General features: G+C 36.7%; 1 protein-coding gene across 1 annotated transcript in view; it reads right to left on the bottom strand.

Annotated features, from left to right (window-relative positions):
- Window positions 1-18,680, bottom strand: part of LOC107582801 (probable phospholipid-transporting ATPase VA) — a 66,620-nt gene that overhangs the window by 27,265 nt on the left and 20,675 nt on the right. Inside the window, exons 4-10 of the mRNA XM_016268824.1 lie at window positions 13,037-13,143; window positions 11,781-11,912; window positions 10,986-11,116; window positions 10,494-10,746; window positions 7,042-7,259; window positions 6,750-6,944; window positions 6,092-6,155 (exon numbers count right to left, since the gene is read on the bottom strand). Coding sequence (XP_016124310.1) covers window positions 6,092-6,155; window positions 6,750-6,944; window positions 7,042-7,259; window positions 10,494-10,746; window positions 10,986-11,116; window positions 11,781-11,912; window positions 13,037-13,143 — 1,100 coding nt within the window. The remainder of the gene's footprint in view (window positions 1-6,091; window positions 6,156-6,749; window positions 6,945-7,041; window positions 7,260-10,493; window positions 10,747-10,985; window positions 11,117-11,780; window positions 11,913-13,036; window positions 13,144-18,680) is intronic.

Here is an 18,680-nt window from a genome sequence, read left to right on the forward strand (position 1 = left end):
TCTGCAGCATAAAGATTTAAGTAGTTTTGAGTTTTATACAAGATTTTCCTTTGTCGCTTTCCTTTGCAATCATCTGCAATACAAAAACACAAAGAAAACCAAAAAGAAAATTAGAAAATCTATCAAAATATTCTAACATTTAGAGTAGGATTTACTCAAGTAATGTTAAACGTACACACACAGTGTGAAAAACACATACTGTATGTAGACAGCTAAACTAATCACTTCAGCCTCTTTACGGCTGGTTCTCTATGTTGCCAATGGCTTCCTCAACAAGGCCATTAGATTTAATCAAGATGGCAGAGTGTTTTGACAGGTTGACTGGATAAGCTGGCTACAGAGCATTTTGAGGTTTATTGCTCCTGTGTTATTGCTCAGTGCATTGCTTCCTGGCAGGAAGAGCAGAACAAACTGTTTGGGATGATCACTTCCCAACATGGACGACCGTCAGCCAAGTCGAGGGGGCGAGAGTGCCAAACCTCACATATTCACCGAATGATTCATCACCACCCCTGCAACTGTGGGACGACTGGACCTGTTTTTCCAGAGACTGATGCATTGACTCAGGAATTAAATGTTCTTAATAAACCTATAGGTAAACTAAATCCCCATATCATGCCCTGACATGATCTTTCAAAGAGTGAAAAGGAAAATTGTATTGAAGTCTTTCATAATATAAGCAACAGCATTTAAAAGGTTATGTGGGCAATTTTTAAACTGCTAGCAACACAAATGGAGTGGTATCATTCATGTCCACAGCTCATTCCGTGTGGGACGACCTATGAACCGAAGTATTTCAGTATATACAAAAAATAATAATTCAGCATTTACAAAAGTAAGTAAGTAAAGTATGTGCAGAGAATGTTGAAAGCTTGACTGAGCCATAGAAGATAAGCAAGCAAGCAAACAAACAAACAAACAAACAACTAAAGTAAGTCTTCACCTTTAAAATTAAAAACACAACAAACTACTACTTCACCTTTAAAGCTTGCCTAAATAAAAACAAAACAAAAACCAACACCCTCAAAAAACAAACAAACAAAAACAACAACAAAAAAAACCCACCAAAAAAAACAAAGCAAAACACAAAAAACAAACCAAACCCAAACAAAACATAAAACAAATAACAACAGAAGGTCTAGACATGGCCGTTTTGATGTATTATATAATAACTAGCAAATTTAGTCTGGGAATTTAACTAGAGAGGTGGCTACTCAGAGAAATAAAAATTACACACCAGTTTCATATTACTGAAAGAAGGAAATGACTGCCATTCCCCTAGCAAAAACATGGTGTCTGTTCCAAGATTTGTAACGGAGCACACTTTGGAACATTTTTGTCTATGTCCTTCATTTCAACACGTTACATAATGACTGGAAACACACAAGTACTGTTTGTGTTTCCAAATCTTTGTGGTTGCCTAGTCAGGACAGCTTTATGTCAATGAAGTTATAACTTCAATTTGACAACAATTTACTTGTCAAAGTCTCGAAAGCTGTGCGGCTCAGGCTGGCACCTGTAGTCTGTTTTTTTTGTGCATTGTGTTATTAGACAAGCATGGCAAACATCCCACTGCTCCTGAATGGAGTTATTGTACCTTCAGTTGGTCTGCTGTGCTAATTGAAAGTCCACACCCAGAGGAGAACAGTGGTCCAGAAGTACAGGAATATACACCAAGCATGTGTGTCTATGTGCATGAAACAGTCCATAACCTGTAGTGAGGCACAGACTAAGTGCGTGATTGCAATTTTATGCTAACTAACCGCAGCATAGGCTGGACACTTAAGCCTGGGGTCTCTAAACATATTTCCAGACTGCCAGCTAAACACATGGCAGAAAGAGGAAATGTCACAACTTCCCAACTACTTGCAATGGCACTAGAAACACTTTTGATCCAAATAGCTGGAAAAAGAATCAAAATCTTAATCGTACAAATCTTAAATGCACTTTCAATGCAATTCTATGGGGCAAGATATTCCACCACTATAAACCTCAAAACACTTTTTAAAATATATAGCAGCACCTAAACATGTTAACAATTAGACTAGTGTGATATAATTACTTGATAACACGGTGTAAAAAAAATAAAAAATAAAATAAAATAAATTATAATGTTAATAAATGATAATAAATTAACAGATCTTTTTTCTTTATTGTGACACTTTTTTTAGGGGGAAAAAAGTCTGGGACTTTTATCTATCGGAGACTTCTATTCTATCAGTTTTAACTAGTCTTAGTTTTTTTTCTCTTTTTTTCAAATTTAAAACACTGAATATCCTTGAAAAAAGACAAATTCACTTTAGAAGAAACACTGCAATTTATTAAGACTTGAATTTATAGACTGGCCTGAATATGTGTTCGTCGGCGGTTAGTTTTATTTTTTAAATAAACAATGACACTTGTTTTAAGTATAAACAAATTAAACAAGGGACAAAATCTGTAAGTGCAGTAAGATGAAATACACTTAATATCTTATGCAGTGTTGCTTCAAGTAAATTCATCTTGGTTTGAGAATATTTAGATATTTTAACGGGAAAACATGACAAAAAAAAATATATATATTTTTTTTTATATACTTTGTGGTCTGCAAAATATTAGCCAATCTTTGAAATACAAGAAAACTAGAAAGCTCCACCCGAAGGAAGGGCACTGGCAACACCAGGGGTTTGTCTGTTTAGAACAGTAGCCGGTGACAATTAGACAAATATTACTGTTCAAATACTCACATTTTTTGTATATAATTCTATAACATCCTTTACAAAATATTAGCTTCACATTCCTGCTTTTCAAACTTTTTCAATTGCTATACTGACTTCATGTAAATACATTACAACAAATGTGTGTTTTGTTTTTCATAAAACAAGTGATAAATCATTCTCTTTTCTAATTGTAATATACAATTGAAAAAATGAAAACACTGAAAAAAATGCTAAAAGAAAGAACACTGAAAAAACCCATGTTCTGATTTCTTCTGCTCTTTCCTTCAAAAAGATGAGCAAACAGACCACTTGTGAACTATTCTAAGCCATAGTTTTAGCTCTTTCTTGGCGGTCATCTTGACATTTAGATATAAAGCACAGGGCAGTGCATGTAGTACTTCTTTTCAGTCATTTGTGTACACAGCATTAGCGAAAATTGCTACTGGAGCTTTTCTCATGCCTGGAATACTAACAAGCCAGTCTACCTATGCAATTAGGATAGTTTATTTCCACTAAAACCCTTCTCAGCTTGGAACCTGGAAGCCATCCAGAAGATGTTTGGGTGAAGGGGACGTATTGCCCTTACTATGCTGACTATGTCTATCAGCATAGATCAACAATGTAAATCAAAGCACTCCAAAGACATGAAAAATTCTAAACATTTCCTTGAAAAATCACACTGTCTCACTCTCTGCTCTTGGTAGATGGTGGCTCTCTCTCTTTCAATTTCTTGGAGACATAAAAAAATGTATCCATTCAATGTCCTGAAGAAATCAGGTGTCTTTTGGCCATTTGGCTGTGAGCCGTTATTCATTAATTCTGCTGGAATAAGCCTCATGTGCCATCTAACTGGGGCATGGAAAAAAACAAAAACACAGACTTCATTAAAACTTTAGTATGATCAACAAGCATTCTAAAGCATAATCAGCACTGAACATCAAAATAAACTAACCCAGAATAATTGATTCATTTCATAAGGGGGAAGGTTGACAGGATGCCAGGTGTTTGTTATTCTGAATTCCAAATATAAAAGAGGAGAACCATTAGAAAATACAAATAATAATTCTAAAAAAAAAGTTACAGACGGTTGAAAATATAGATGGTGAAATTCATAGAAAGTGTCATTTAGAAGTTACAAGACTTGTCAAAACTGCAGCTTCAAAAAAAAAAAATGCACCACTTAAGGTGGTTATAAACTATTTTTCTTTTTAAAGAAATACTGTATAATTGTATTCAGGAAGAATGCATTAAATTGACCAAAAGTGACGACAAAAACTTTTACATTGTTTTTTTTTCATCTTAGAATACTAAAATTAAAAGAAAAGTATCATGGTTGCCACAAAAATATTAAGCAGCACAACGGTTTTCAACACTGATATTAAATTTTTTTTTCTTGCGCACTAAATCACAATATTAGAATGATTTCTGAAGGATCATGTGACACTGAAGACCAGTTTAATGGCTGTTGAAAATTCAGCTGTCTAGAATTGATCAAATAAATAGATTTTTTAAATATATTAAAAAGAAAAGTTATTCTAAATTATAATATTTCATTATATTTTTTACATCATATTTCACAAAATTTATCATCAAATAAATGCATTAGGGATGCACCGATATGAAAATTTTGGCCGATATATTTAGTTTAACTTGATGTACTAAAAAAATACAAAACCAAAATTACTAAAATTATTAACTAAAATTAACATGAAAGCAGAAAATATAAAAATTTGATAGTATCTCAATGACAAAATGGATTAAGAAAAGTGAAATTAGTTCTAAGAGCTAATAATTTGTTTGTATATGCTATTTGGTTTGATACTTTGTTACCTAATGCATGCTATACATTTTTACATTTTAAGTCAAGCTGAAGTGTTTATTTGTGCGTGTGCGTGTTTAAAGATTTAATTAACTTTGTGTTTAACAAATTTAAATTAATTTAGGATCTCCTGGTTGAGAACATCTGCTTAAAAGTGTTTAGACCTCGAAAAATGTGTATATATGTGTATAAATATGAACAGATGACAGTCAAAATAATGGTGTGTCTCATGTCACATTCAGCCTATAAAACACTCAAACTTTATGCACAAAGACTCACTCTGAGAGAAAAAAAAAAATAAAATAAAAAAAATTTGTGATAGAGAAACTGCAGGTTAATGGAAATTAATTACCATCTCTAACTGGCAACAATTAATTTGTATTACTATTACCCTCCCTGCTAAATCCACTTTGTAGTTGTTTATCATCCCCCAAGTCAACTGGGTAACTTCTTGGAGGAGTTGGATGTGTTACTCGCAAACTTCCCTGAGGATGGTACTCCTCTGGTACTACTCTGTGACTTCAACATCCACCTAGAAAAACCCCAGGCTGTTGACTTCAACACTCTGCTTGCTTCATTTGACCTCAAGCGAGTGTCTACTCAACCAACTTTCTATGTTTCTCACACAGAACAACCTCCTGGACAACAACCAACCTGGTTTCAAAAGCAGCCACTCAACGGAGACGGCCCTGCTCTTGGTTACTGAAGCCCCGAGACTGGCAAGAGCAGCTTCCAAATCCTCAGTATTCATCTTGCTGGATCTGTCTGCTGCTTTCGACACCATTAACCACCAGACCCTCCTGTCCACCCTCATGAAGATGGGCATCTCAGGAACTGCACTCCAGTGGTTCAAATCTTACCTCAGGGTAGGTCCTTTAGGGTGTCTTGGACAGGTGAGTTTTCCAAGTCACAACTTCTTGCTACTGGGGTTCCTCAGGGCTCAGTGCTTGGACCACTTCTCTTCTCATCTAGATGTCATCATTAGGATCTGTCATTCAGAAATATGGCTTTTTTTCCCCCTGTTATGCTGATAACACTCAACTCTACTTCTCATTTAAACCAGTTTTCCCCTGTTATGCTGATAACACTCAACTCTACTTCTCATTTAAACCAGATGATCCAACGGAAGCTGTTCACAATGCAGCCTGTCTGACAGACATTTCTGGCTGGATGAAGGACCATCACCTTTAACTCAACCTTGCTAAGACAGAACTGCTCGTGGCCTCAGCCAACCCAGCACTTCATCTCAACTTCTCTATACAGCTAGGTCCGTCAACCATAAATCCTTGCAGTACAGCCAGGAACCTTGGAGTTGTGATTGATGACACAAGACCATATCACTTCAATAGAACGGTCTTGCAGATTTGCCTTATACAACATTAGGAAGATTAGACCCTTCCTGTCAGGACAGGCCACACAACTCCTTGTCCAAGCTCTTGTTCTCTCCAGGCTGGACTATTGTAATGCTCTCTTGGCAGGTCTTTCGGCATATACTATATCAAGCCTCTGAAATTGATCAAGAATGTAGCAGCGAGAGTGGTCTTCAACGAGCTGAAGAAAGCCTACGTCACACTTCTCTTCATCAGTTTCCACTGGATGCCAATAGCTGCTTGCTCGGCATATACTATATCAAGCCTCTGAAATTGATCAAGAATGTAGCAGCGAGAGTGGTCTTCAACGAGCTGAAGAAAGCCCACGTCACACTTCTCTTCATCAGTTTCCACTGGATGCCAATAGCTGCTTGCATCAAATTCAAGGTTCTGATGTTTGCCTACAAGACAACCACTGTCTCTGCACCAATATACCTAAACCTGCTACACTGCACATTTGAAGGATAAACCATAAATATCTTTTACACAGAAACAGGAAGTTGCTCCAACTCTACATTGCAAAAAAAACATCAAAGGAAGTTAACTGCGGCCAGAAAACACCACAGCCCACACACAATACATTAAGAAATTTGTATGACACAAGACGCTTCAGTTGTTCTGAGATTAAAACAAAACTCAATCTTAAACCTATATTTAACTGATATCCATGACCTCAACAGCTGTTAGTGAAGCATGATACCTGACAAAAAAGGCACCAGGATTGAAATGATTATAAAATTGACTATTTACTTTCTGCACCGACTTCTTCTGAACAGAATTTCCTGAATTGCGTCACATTACTGATGTAAAATAGGTTGTGAATGTCAGTTTCAGCTAATTCCTAGTGGTTGGTCTGCCTACCTTCTGGCGGGGTTGATTGGGTGATGAAACAACCACAGTGTTGCAGATAGTGAGGGCGATGAAAAAGTCAAAGATGTCACACAGGTCAGGGGGAATCTGGTTCAGGGGCTGACAGTGAAAACGCATGAACTCCATCTGACTACTACACTCATTGACTTTATCCATGAGCTGGGGATCTGGAGTAATGTCCTTTTCCTGTCAAACCAATAAAATAAAAGTAGAAATATCATTAAGCGTTGGGTTACTGAGTGATACATGAACAGCTTAAGCAGGAGAGGAAGTGTTTGCTAACCATGGGACTGCTGAAGGCAGTGTGTTTGGACAGAATGCTGGCCCGTTTGGCTTCAGCTCTGCTCCCAGTACGACGGTGAGATTTGGTGCTCTGTGATCTCAACACCACTTTTCCACTCTGGTGGCTGGTGACGCTGTCCCGCCGTGGGAGAGTTCCACCATGAGATGTACAGTCCTCCTCCTCTGAATCCATTTCCTGGTACATAGCAAGCCTCCTCGCTGTGGGAAAGACACTTAGTTTGCCACTGTTTGAAACATTTGGGCTGTATATGGAAGACCTAGTCTTCTGGCGCCTTTTCCTCATGCTAATCTTTTATCTGAGCCACCCTAGAGAGAGTGAACTACATTTAATTTTAAAATATATATCTATTTATTAGTGCTGTTAATGCATCATGTTAATTTAGAAGCTCAAACTAAGATATGTTTACATATAAATGTGTGTTTTTAAAAATGTTTTCAAACGAAGTATTTTATGCTTACTAAGGATGCATTTATTTGATGAAAACTGTAATATTATGAAATAATATAATTACAACGGTTTTGTATTTTAATATTTAAAAATGTAATTTACTCCTGTGATGTCAAAACTGAATTTACTGCAGCTATTACTCCAGTCTTCAGTGTCACATGATCCTTCAGAAATCACTCTAATATGCTGATTTTGTGCTTAATAAAAACATTTCTTCTTATTATCAATTTTGAAAACAGTTGTGTTGCTAAATATTTTTGTGGAAACCACAATCCATTTTCTCAAGGACAATGGAGCCTTTTCACATTTCCGGGTTTTCAGAAAGACTATAGACTATGTATAGACTAAACTTCTATAGACTACACCAAAAACACCACGACTTTCAAAAAAAGGCAAAAATAAAATAGAGAGGTTGCTAACAGCAATCTGAAGAGAGAACAATGTCAAATTTAGTTTTACTCCCACAGCCACTATATTAGAAACATAATATTTTTGTGGAAACCACAATCCATTTTCTCAAGGACAATGGAGCCTTTTCACATTTCCGGGTTTTCAGAAAGACTATAGACTATGTATAGACTAAACTTCTATAGACTACACCAAAAACATTTGTTGTGTTTCCATTTGCTCAAATAGCAAAGGAAAAACACCACGACTTTCAAAAAAAGGCAAAAATAAAATAGAGAGGTTGCTAACAGCAATCTGAAGAGAGAACAATGTCAAATTTAGTTTTACTCCCACAGCCACTATATTAGAAACACCCTCACAGCAGTGTTAACTAGTAAGCACATTGGTATAAATGTAAATCTCTTTTAAAATTAGGGTTGGGTATCGATTGGGTTTTATAAGATATCGGTGCCAAATCGATACTTTTAAAACGGTACCGGTGCCTAAACGGTGCCTGAACCGATCCTTTTTAAAAAAGAGCCACATAAAAAATGATGGATAACATTAAAGAACATTAAAAATATAAAAAATAAATATACATAGCATTCACATGCTCCTTGGATGCTTGTATTTCCCAGAGTTGTGCTTCCCTTACTCGAAGGCTAATAAATGTATTTCACGATCTGGGTCATTATTTAATACAAAACAATATTTAATACAAAACCACACATATAACTAGTAAGCACATTGGTATAAATGTAAATCTCTTTTAAAATTAGGGTTGGGTATCGATTGGGTTTTATAAGATATCGGTGCCAAATCGATACTTTTAAAACGGTACCGGTGCCTAAACGGTGCCTGAACCGATACTTTTTAAAAAAGAGCCACATAAAAAATGATGGATAACATTAAAAATATAAAACATAAATATACATAGCATTCACATGCTCCTTGGATGCTTGTATTTCCCAGAGTTGTGCTTCCCTTACTCGAAGGCTAATAAATGTATTTCACGATCTGGGTCATTATTTAATACAAAACAATATTTAATACAAAACCACACATAATGTTTCTACTATATCTCCGTCAATCACTCAGATTTTTAGTTCAAATGCTGTCTGTCACTGTCTTTAGTCAGTTCTGTGAATTACTGTATGGTATGCCACATTCACTGTAATACATTTTATATTAAATATTATATTTTCAAATGAAAATAGCAATATGATCGTTTTATAAAGTATGCGTTCATATGTGTTAAGGGCTAGATTTCCGCTGGAGGAAACAGCTGTGGTGTGATGAGCGGTGAATGCAGCGAAAACTTTACAGTAGATGGGAAACCGATTGCTCCCTTGTGACCTTTTGTAAACTGTATTTATGACAAAGAACTGCACAGATACAGATATTATAACAATCTATCGATAAACACACACCTTGTGTCCTATGTTTGAGTCCGCTCGCACTGCGCTACCACGGTCTGCGGAATTGAAGAGCGCACTGAAAGATGGGGACGAGACGAAAAGTCTGCCGCCATTTTCATATGAAATTTAAAGAGGACTGACTCTGAGGCGATCATGAATTTGTGTACAGTTTATGGAGCTAATCGCTATAGCCCCGCTAAAAATGGCCTTGCGATGTACATGCGTCTTACGTGATGAGTGGTGAATGCAGCGAAAACTTTACAGTAGATGGGAAACCGATTGCTCCCTTGTGACCTTTTGTAAACTGTATTTATGACAAAGAACTGCACAGATACAGATATTATAACAATCTATCGATAAACACACACCTTGTGTCCTATGTTTGAGTCCGCTCGCGCTGCGCTGCCACGGTCTGCGGAATTGAAGAGCGCACTGAAAGATGGGGAGGAGACAAAAAGTCTGCCGCCATTTTCATATGAAATTTAAAGAGGACTCTGAGGCGATCATGAATTTGTGTACAGTTTATGGAGCTAATCGCTATAGCCCCGCTAAAAATGGCCTAGCGATGTACATGCGTCTTACGTCCATTTCAGAGAACCAGGACAAATATTTCAATCAATCGCTCAGGCATTTAAGTGGCACCGAAATGAGGCACAGAAATCTGCCTTCTGATTCGGTTCTAGTACATACCAGTTATATAGGTACCAGTGCCATATTGACACCGGGTTTCGGTACCCAACCCTATTTAAAATAAAATGAAAATATAGAAAACTTTTCAGGTTTAACAATGCTTTTCATACATTGTGTGAAAAGGGTCCATTGGAAAGTTTAAAAGAACAGGATTTATTGGAATATGAATCTTTTGTAACATTATAATATCTTTGCAAATTTTTTAAAATGTAATGTCTTGCTGAATAAAAGTATCAATACCTTTTAAAAATAAATCTACTACATGTCCTTGAATGATCTTCATTTGCGGGCTTTTTGATATATGCCATTAATTGTAATAACTGTGATTAATTACATTATTGGCATATCATGTAATTAACTAGATTAAAATGTTACATTGATTGACACAACTCTATTTATACAACATTTTGCTCATATACAGATGATTAATGGTGTAAAAAGAACTAAATTGGCCTTTGTGCTGGCACTGCAGACACTGAGAAATCTAACCATTGGCATCATGCGAGTACTCGACTCCTGCCACAGTACAACGGCGAAACACCATCTTGTTTTCCGTGAGCGTGCCGGTCTTATCAGAGAAAATGTACTGCATCTGGCCAAGGTCTTCTGTGATGTTCAGAGCCCTGCACTGGAGGTGAGAGTCCGTTTCCTCATCGTACAGCTCCATGTCCTGATGGATGAAGTACACCTGGCATATCTTCACTATTTCAATGGAAACAAAGAGCGAGATTGGGATCAACACCTGCACCAGAGAAAAAGAGAAGTAGAGAGGTTTGTTGTAGGTTCATGTAGTGTCACCATTTCAACTACCGCTGAGCCTACAACAAGATGGGAATTAAAGGGACCGTTCATTTAGAATTAAAAGTGTCATTATTTAATTGAATGGTTAAATCTAAAAGAATTTGAATTTTTCTACATAAGGAGCATCAATTTTAATCTAAAGCACATGGTAACATTCCCCTTACACCACTTGCTATTCACCTGGAATACTATAATCATGGTCAGGAAGAGATAAATGGCTGAGACCACTGGAGATATGTCTGTTCCTTCTGGGCTCAGGACGTCAAAGACAGGCTTCTTATCTCCATACTGAAACATCCATAGGCCATGCCCTAGAGGAGGTTTCAGAGACAAACACTTGTCAGTAAAAAGCATGTCAAAATGGATTCATGGGTATTGTTATTTAAGAGACACTGAAGATGTTCAAGGAATCTAAAAATGTTGAATGAAACCAAAACAGCGCAATCACTGCTTCCTCTAAAATGCTTCCTCAAATCAGATACATTCATCAATCACTGTAGGAGTCTTTTTTTATCATGTTAAAAAGCATAAAAAGAATTTTTGCTGAAAAGGCAATTACATTTTTTTAAAATATTAAAACAACAAGATTCTCAATTAAACACTAACTTCATCTTGTTTGATTATTATTATTTTTTTATTTTGGGACTTGATGGATGCAAAAGATAAGAATGTTCATTATAAATGAATTACGTAACAGCTTCACACTTTAATTTACAAACACTTTAGTTAATTTAATTTAATTTAATTTAGTTAATTTTTTTAATTTACGTAACACTTTAGTTAAAAACAAAAGACTCAGAGTAACACAATAGTAACTAATATTATATGGATAGTTCTGACTGAAGGGATGAGCCACATCTGAAAATTTAAAATAGCCAATATATGCACACCTCACAAAAATGTCAGGCATGAAATCATTAATAACTTTAATAATAGCATTAATTAAAAACTGTATTGATGCAAAGTTTTATGTACCAATGGCAGAAAAGAGGCACATGACCAGGAGGATGATGACACACCAGAACACGTCAACGTTCATCTGCCGCTCCAGTTTGCTGCGTTTATAACGAGGGCCATTGTTGTTCAGCATTGCTTTTGTCTCATGACCTAAGAATCAGTACAAAGCAAAACACTTACTTTTTGTAAAGATAATATCAGCTGCACCAGCCAGATGACCAGTTATCAAACAATTCACCCTTCACCGGGAATTTGATTTACAGGCCATCTGACCAATCATAATGCAGAATCTGCCATTTTGTCCAACAAACAAACCAGACAGGAGAGTAGATTAACGTTGGTGCACTTTAACAAAAAAAGAAAAAGGAGTGTATTGACCACTTTCAGTATTTGAAACAAGATACCTTCTGATGTTCATTTATGTTTATTTTGTGCTATAACTAGTAAAGAGGAAGAGATAATCGGTTCACGTCCTGCTGCAACTGAGGCACTACAGTGATCTGTCACGACACATTAAAGAGCTGCAAAATGGTATTTATTGTCTGAATTTCTTTAAAAAAAAAATAAATAAAAATTTGAAAGCGGAGACTGTTTCATACCAAAAGTGACCTGCTCTGTCTTGTCTGTCGGTGCGTTATCAGTGTCCTCTTTATTTTTCACTGCGTGAGAGCATGATGTGTGGCATGAGCGCGCCATGGCTTGTCGGACGTAGCAACAGTAACTAAGGGGGGGGGGGGGGGGGGGGGTTTTGCGAAGGGGAAAACATAAAATCACAAACTACACAACATTTTTTTTTTTGTGTGTCTTAATACTAGGTATTTACCACACCTTTATTGATTTTGCTCACTTTTAAATGTTGTTTGTAAAGCTTTTTTATTCTTGTAGACATTTAAATACAAAAATGTGAACAATTTCAAAATATGAAAAAAACTAAGATACTAATGATATAATTTAGATATATATTGTGTGAAAATGTCTTTAAACTGCATTCTTGATGCTTGTAAAAAAAGAAAAAAAATCAAGGTAAAATGAATTTAACAGAATATTTAAAAGCATGTAATTTCCAATAAAACAGAATAATTTGCCAATTATGCATAGTGTAAAATATTTAAAATAATTAAATTATTTTTGAAATGACAATAAAATTACCTTAATGAGATAAAAGAGAACTGTTAACCACCGTTAAACTGTTAACCAAGAACAATACATAATTTGAGATGTGGTAGAAATGCAGTGGACATTTCCAGTCCTGGTTTGGAAAGAAGGAAGTGTACCTGCATAGATGACGATTCCGACAGCCTCCTCTGTGTTGCGGATGGTGCAGCCCCTGAGCAGCAGATTGTCTTTGTACAGACCGTCTCTCCTACCACTGCGATGAATTCTGTCATACACACCATGCAGGATCATTCATCACACATCACACATATCTGTGAGAACTATACAGAATCTAGTAGTGCTGGGCGGTATGACCAAAAATTTATATCACGGTATTTTTCAAAATTATACCGGTTTTATGGTACATGATGGTATTTTTTTTACATGCATGACCGGGTGTTAACCATATTTTCTACTGATTGAGAGAGGAAATACTGCAGTATATTGACTTAGAATGCCCTATTTTTGTGTCATGATGAGTGAATATTGTCAAAAAATACCACACTAAATGGTGACTAAACACGACCCCTTTTAATACATGTTAACCATGAGTCACTCATTTATAATCGTGGCATCGTCTGATAAAATCAACATGCATCTACACTAAAGAGCGGCTATGCGGTTGTTTTGGCTATATTACTTTTTTGTCTCATGCAGTGCACTGCCTGAGTCTGATTAACAAACTATAAAAAAAACAACAAAAAAAGTGCGTGTGATATTAACAGACGAACTACGCTCATATTAATAATTCTAAACAATCAGTAAGCGACAGGTGCTAGGAAACGCTGTTTTGTACTCATTTATTGACGAGTCGGCTGTGATGCGGCCAACTGAATGCGGTGCATCTCTGCCACTCACTGCACAGAACAGATGCCGAGAGAAGTGACACTTCTCCGGGAAAGTCAGACCTCGCGTTTGCGGGACAGCACTGGCGAAATCTTCCAACTGAACCATAGCTAAGGTTTATCCAAAAAAGTCGCTAGGTTTGTCAGTATGAATATTCTATGGAAAAAAGCCGCTAAAAGGGTCTGAAAGGTACTAAATCTAGTGCAAAATTCGCGCTCGTGTGTGTGTGAGAGAAGCGGGAGCTGATGGCAGGGGGCGGTGGATATTTGTGGCGGTCAATGTGGATATTGTGGATGAGTTCTTCGGTGTCATCACGTTCTATTAGTTCTACAGCTTCAGTTTCGGAACTTTCACGCTTAGTAACACATACAGCTGTTCCCTCACCACAGTGCAACAGTGAAAAGGGACCCCTTTCAAACACTGTCGCGTTCTGAACATTGTTTAAGCGACATACACCGGTATTGCGGTATTTAAAAAATTCATATCATAACAAAAATAAACACCGGTATTCGGTATGAACCGGTATACCGCCCAGCACTAGAATCTAGTTCCAATCTGAACTGCTCTGTCCTCGTTTGATAGAACTACATTAGATTGGCCTTTATAACCATATGATGTGGATACTGCCAAGGGATATCTACATCGATGCATCATATTTTACAGCCCACAGGGTTTCCCCCATGATCCCTCTTTCACAGCACAAAATCAATAGTAAAGCCATGACCTCACTAAAATGGCTCTGTACACAGGTAAAGCCCTGAGGCCAACTGGATCTCACGTTCAGTCAATGCAGCACTTTTTGTGAAATCCCAAAGCCATGTCATAAAAGAACTGAGCAAAATAAAAAGATTCTCAGGGTAAATGAGAGCGAAGGAGTGGCATGGAATGAAATCTTAAATCCAACGAGACCTCCGATCCGAAGGTTGCTTGTGATTCCTACAACAGGAAAAAGTTCAAGGGGCCCCAGGAGCTTCCTGATAAAAATGGCGTCAAATGCAAATTAACTCGCACTGAATGAGCGCTGAATGCTAAACACCTGTAGAGGCAGCTCAGTAAGTTTAATGGAAGCACTAATCCCAGTGCTAAATTCAGGATTACATCTGTTAGTTAAAAAGCTGTTTGCTGAACTTTTCCTTTGTCAATTATTTAACAAGGCCTCTGGCAAGTTTTTTTCATCCCATTGTAGTGCATTTGTCTTTGAGCTTTACCCTGGTTTGTACCCAGACCTGATATATTAGCTGTCTGAACACCCCATGCTGTCAATCACAGTTCTGGTTCAGTTCAGAGTCATTTGCCTATTTGTTAGCTTGGACAAAGGGGTTAAAGTATGGCTTGTCAAGTATGCTGCAGTTAGCCCTTGATGGTAAATGTAATAACTATGTATAACATATGCCTGTAAAAAGCATCTTTCTCTAAAGGTCATTCATATGTAATTGATGTACTCTGATGGAATAAAATTCCAGTTTTGTAAGCAAGATATAAACTGCAAATACTTCAGTGTATTTCATTATATTCCAGTTAATCTGTTCCAGTTAACCAGATATTTTTTAGGGGGCTTGTAAACACAGTTCGCCCAAAATGGAAAATGATATCCTCATTTCCAGTCAAAAGTTTGGATTATTTTTAAGATGCTTCAGAAAAAGTCTCTTATGCTCACCAAGGCTTTTGTTATATAGTTATTATATTTAAAAACACAGTAAAATATTGTGAAATATTATTACAATTTAAAATAACTTTTCTGTTTTAGATGATTTTAAAATGTGATTTGTTCCTGTGATGGCAAAGCTGATTTTTTTTAACAACTATTACTCCAGTTTTTCAGTTTAATTTAAGATGATTTAATTTAAGAACAGCTGTTTTCCTTTCACAATATAACTTTTTTTTTTTACTATTTTAAACAAATAAACAACCCTGGTGAGTATAAGAAACTTAAAAACTTAAATACTAAAATACTAAAGCATCTTATATATATATATACACCTGATATATGTATATATAAACTTGTTATATATAATTTCTTTTGTCCATATAATGCATGTCACTGGGGCCAACATTCAACATTCTTCGAAATATCTTCTATTGTGTTCCACACTATTTTAAACAAATAAACAACCCTGGTGAGTATAAGAAACTTAAAAACTTAAATACTAAAGCATCTTATATATATACACCTGATATATGTATATATAAACTTGTTATATATAATTTCTTTTGTCCATATAATGCATGTCACTGGGGCCAACATTCAACATTCTTCGAAATATCTTCTATTGTGTTCCACAGAAGAAACAAACAAAGTCATAAAGACTTGTAACGACATGGGAGGTGAGTAAATAATTTTCATTTATGGATGAACGAACGAAAAGTGTGTAATTGACTGAAATGTTTATTATCTGCTGCATTTCACGTCACAGCTCAGAGTAGCTGCTAATGTACAGGACTGTGTGTGGTATCATCAGTCAGTCAGTCAGTAATGTCATGATGATTTTCTGCTGCACCAGAGTAAATAAGCTGCCTTCAAATGTGCCCGGGAAACTCGTACCTCAGAGTAAGGCATTCGTCATTACGATACGTCACACATTCAAAAAATACACACAAGACAGAAGCAGCCTAAACAAAACAAAAGAACTAGCCTATATTGTGAACAATAAGCCCAAATAACTGCAACTGAATTTAAAATGAAGAAATGACTGAAATACAGCATGTAAAATTAAACAAATTTGCAAAACTTTCCACTCATAAATTTGCTTGGTCATTCATTTGCTCAAAATGATGATATTTTTGACTCTACTTTACATTAGTTAAATAGTATTTACCATTAAGGTGACTGACTTAAAACAACATGCCCATGCCCTCTAGGTATCATCTCCTTGGTTTGCACAGAACATATTCGCCCGCTGGGATGATATCTTAATGCAATAAGCTGTCGCTCCAACAAGACACAGTCCTTGGTGCCTACCGTGCATTATGTTCCCACTTTTGCTCCGGTAAGCCACTTTGTGGAAACTGGACGAAAAATGCTGGCATCACAACAGAAGCATTTGTTCTCCATTATCCAGGGAAATAAATGTCATAATCCTTCTGGTTCCTGTCAGCTGACTCACTGGCCCTGCTTTCATTACCATATCAAGTGCAGCAGGTTTTCATCACAATACAGGAGATATACTTCAACCTACACAGCCCTGGCTTGGCTAAAGTTCTTGTTTTACTACTGCTATGGCAGTCTGCTGAAATAAATGATGTATGCTAATCTCAAGCCCTTGACCTACGCTTTAGCCACCATTAAAGACTTTAAAGGGGTCCTATTATGCTCTTTTACAAAGTCTTGATTTCGTTTTGGGGGTGTACTAGAACAGGCGCTCATACCAGATTGTTCGAAAAACACATTCTTTTTCACATATTTTACATTATTACAACACCTCTCCCCCCAGGCTGGCATGAATGGCTCAAATAGTTCCTGTATCAAATGAAGGCCCGCCTTCTGAAATACGAAATGTGCTGTGATTGGTTAGCTGAGCCAGTGTGTGTTGTGATTGGCACCACTCGGCGCCTGGTCGGGAAATGTCATGCCCCTTACCATAGCCACCTGCGAGCTTCAGTGTAAATATTGCGTCAAAATCAAATCTATTTGAGCGCGATTTAAACCTGGATGATTGGAACCACTATAAGTTTGTCTGCCTTGGGAAAGCTAGCGTGTCTCTGAGATAGTGATAACACTCGTTGCCTTCTCTAGTGCAGCTCAGCCAGGTCTCGTCCCATTCGTCGGTATTTGTGATATCATAAATCCCAGAAAATATGCGTTGTAGTCCAAACGAGTCGTTCGTTGTAGTTTTTGAAAAGGGTTTTCTTTTAAATAAAATATCTCCTTTTGAATTGGACTTTGAACTTTGTAACTTTGCAGATCTTTTTTATGCTCAAACAGCAACATTACAGACTAACTAAAATTGAAAAAGTGAAAAAGCATAATAGGACCCCTTTAAGACTGCCTGACATACAAAGAATAATCTTAATCCACACTTTGAATGTCTAAATATACCAGATTAACAAGCCTTTTTAAACAAGTGAAAATGCAGGGATCAGGGTTCGGACACATTTTTACCAATAAATTTCCATGACTTTTGAGACAATACTCATGACCTAAATGTTCCATTATTTTACAATAAGAATAAAAATATGTTCAAATTATCATAGCATATGTTAACTAAAATGAATGACTATTAATGCTACTCGTTTGCTTTCTTGTTTTAGTAATAAATACAAGCTGCAACTGCGCCAGACGTAACTCCACAATTCACATATCACATCACTGAATATTATCATTTATTTAACTGTGTGGTCAGGATGGCCATTTTGGTGTCATTTTGTGTGTATTTGTGCTGCTTAAATGCAACAAGCTGCGCTTTAGAGCCCTGCATTTCAGCCCGAGCCCAACGGCCCCAATTTATTTATGGCTTCGGGACAATTTTCACGTCATAGCTCAGACATCAGGCTTGCTTCCTTCTTATTTTTATATTTTAGAGATCCATCAATTATTATGGTAATGACAAAGATTTGCCGCGCTGGTGGAAACAACACGAGACTGTGCTACCGCGACTGTCAAGAGTGGCTCGGACAGTGTTTAGTGTCCAGCAGCAGCGAGTGCTGGAAGAGTTCCATGTTAAAGCGCACGCAAAGCTTGTCGCAAAACGCCAGCAAGTAATTACCATGATGAATGCCCCAGAGGAAATAGAATATTCACAGGGTTTCGGTTCATTTTTGTGAAGCGCTCCTGCTCAAGACCGAGACAGCAGAAAGCGTATCCTGTTTGTTTTCTAAAAAAGCACAACGTATGCTGATATTGTGAGTGCACACAAATAAAAGTAGACCCTTAACAGTCCCGAATGATGTATTACTCTTACCTTTATGAGCAAAAATGAC

Source organism: Sinocyclocheilus grahami, unplaced genomic scaffold (genome assembly GCF_001515645.1).
Source record: "Sinocyclocheilus grahami isolate Dianchi unplaced genomic scaffold, SAMN03320097.WGS_v1.1 scaffold47.1, whole genome shotgun sequence".
NCBI lineage: Eukaryota > Metazoa > Chordata > Actinopteri > Cypriniformes > Cyprinidae > Sinocyclocheilus > Sinocyclocheilus grahami.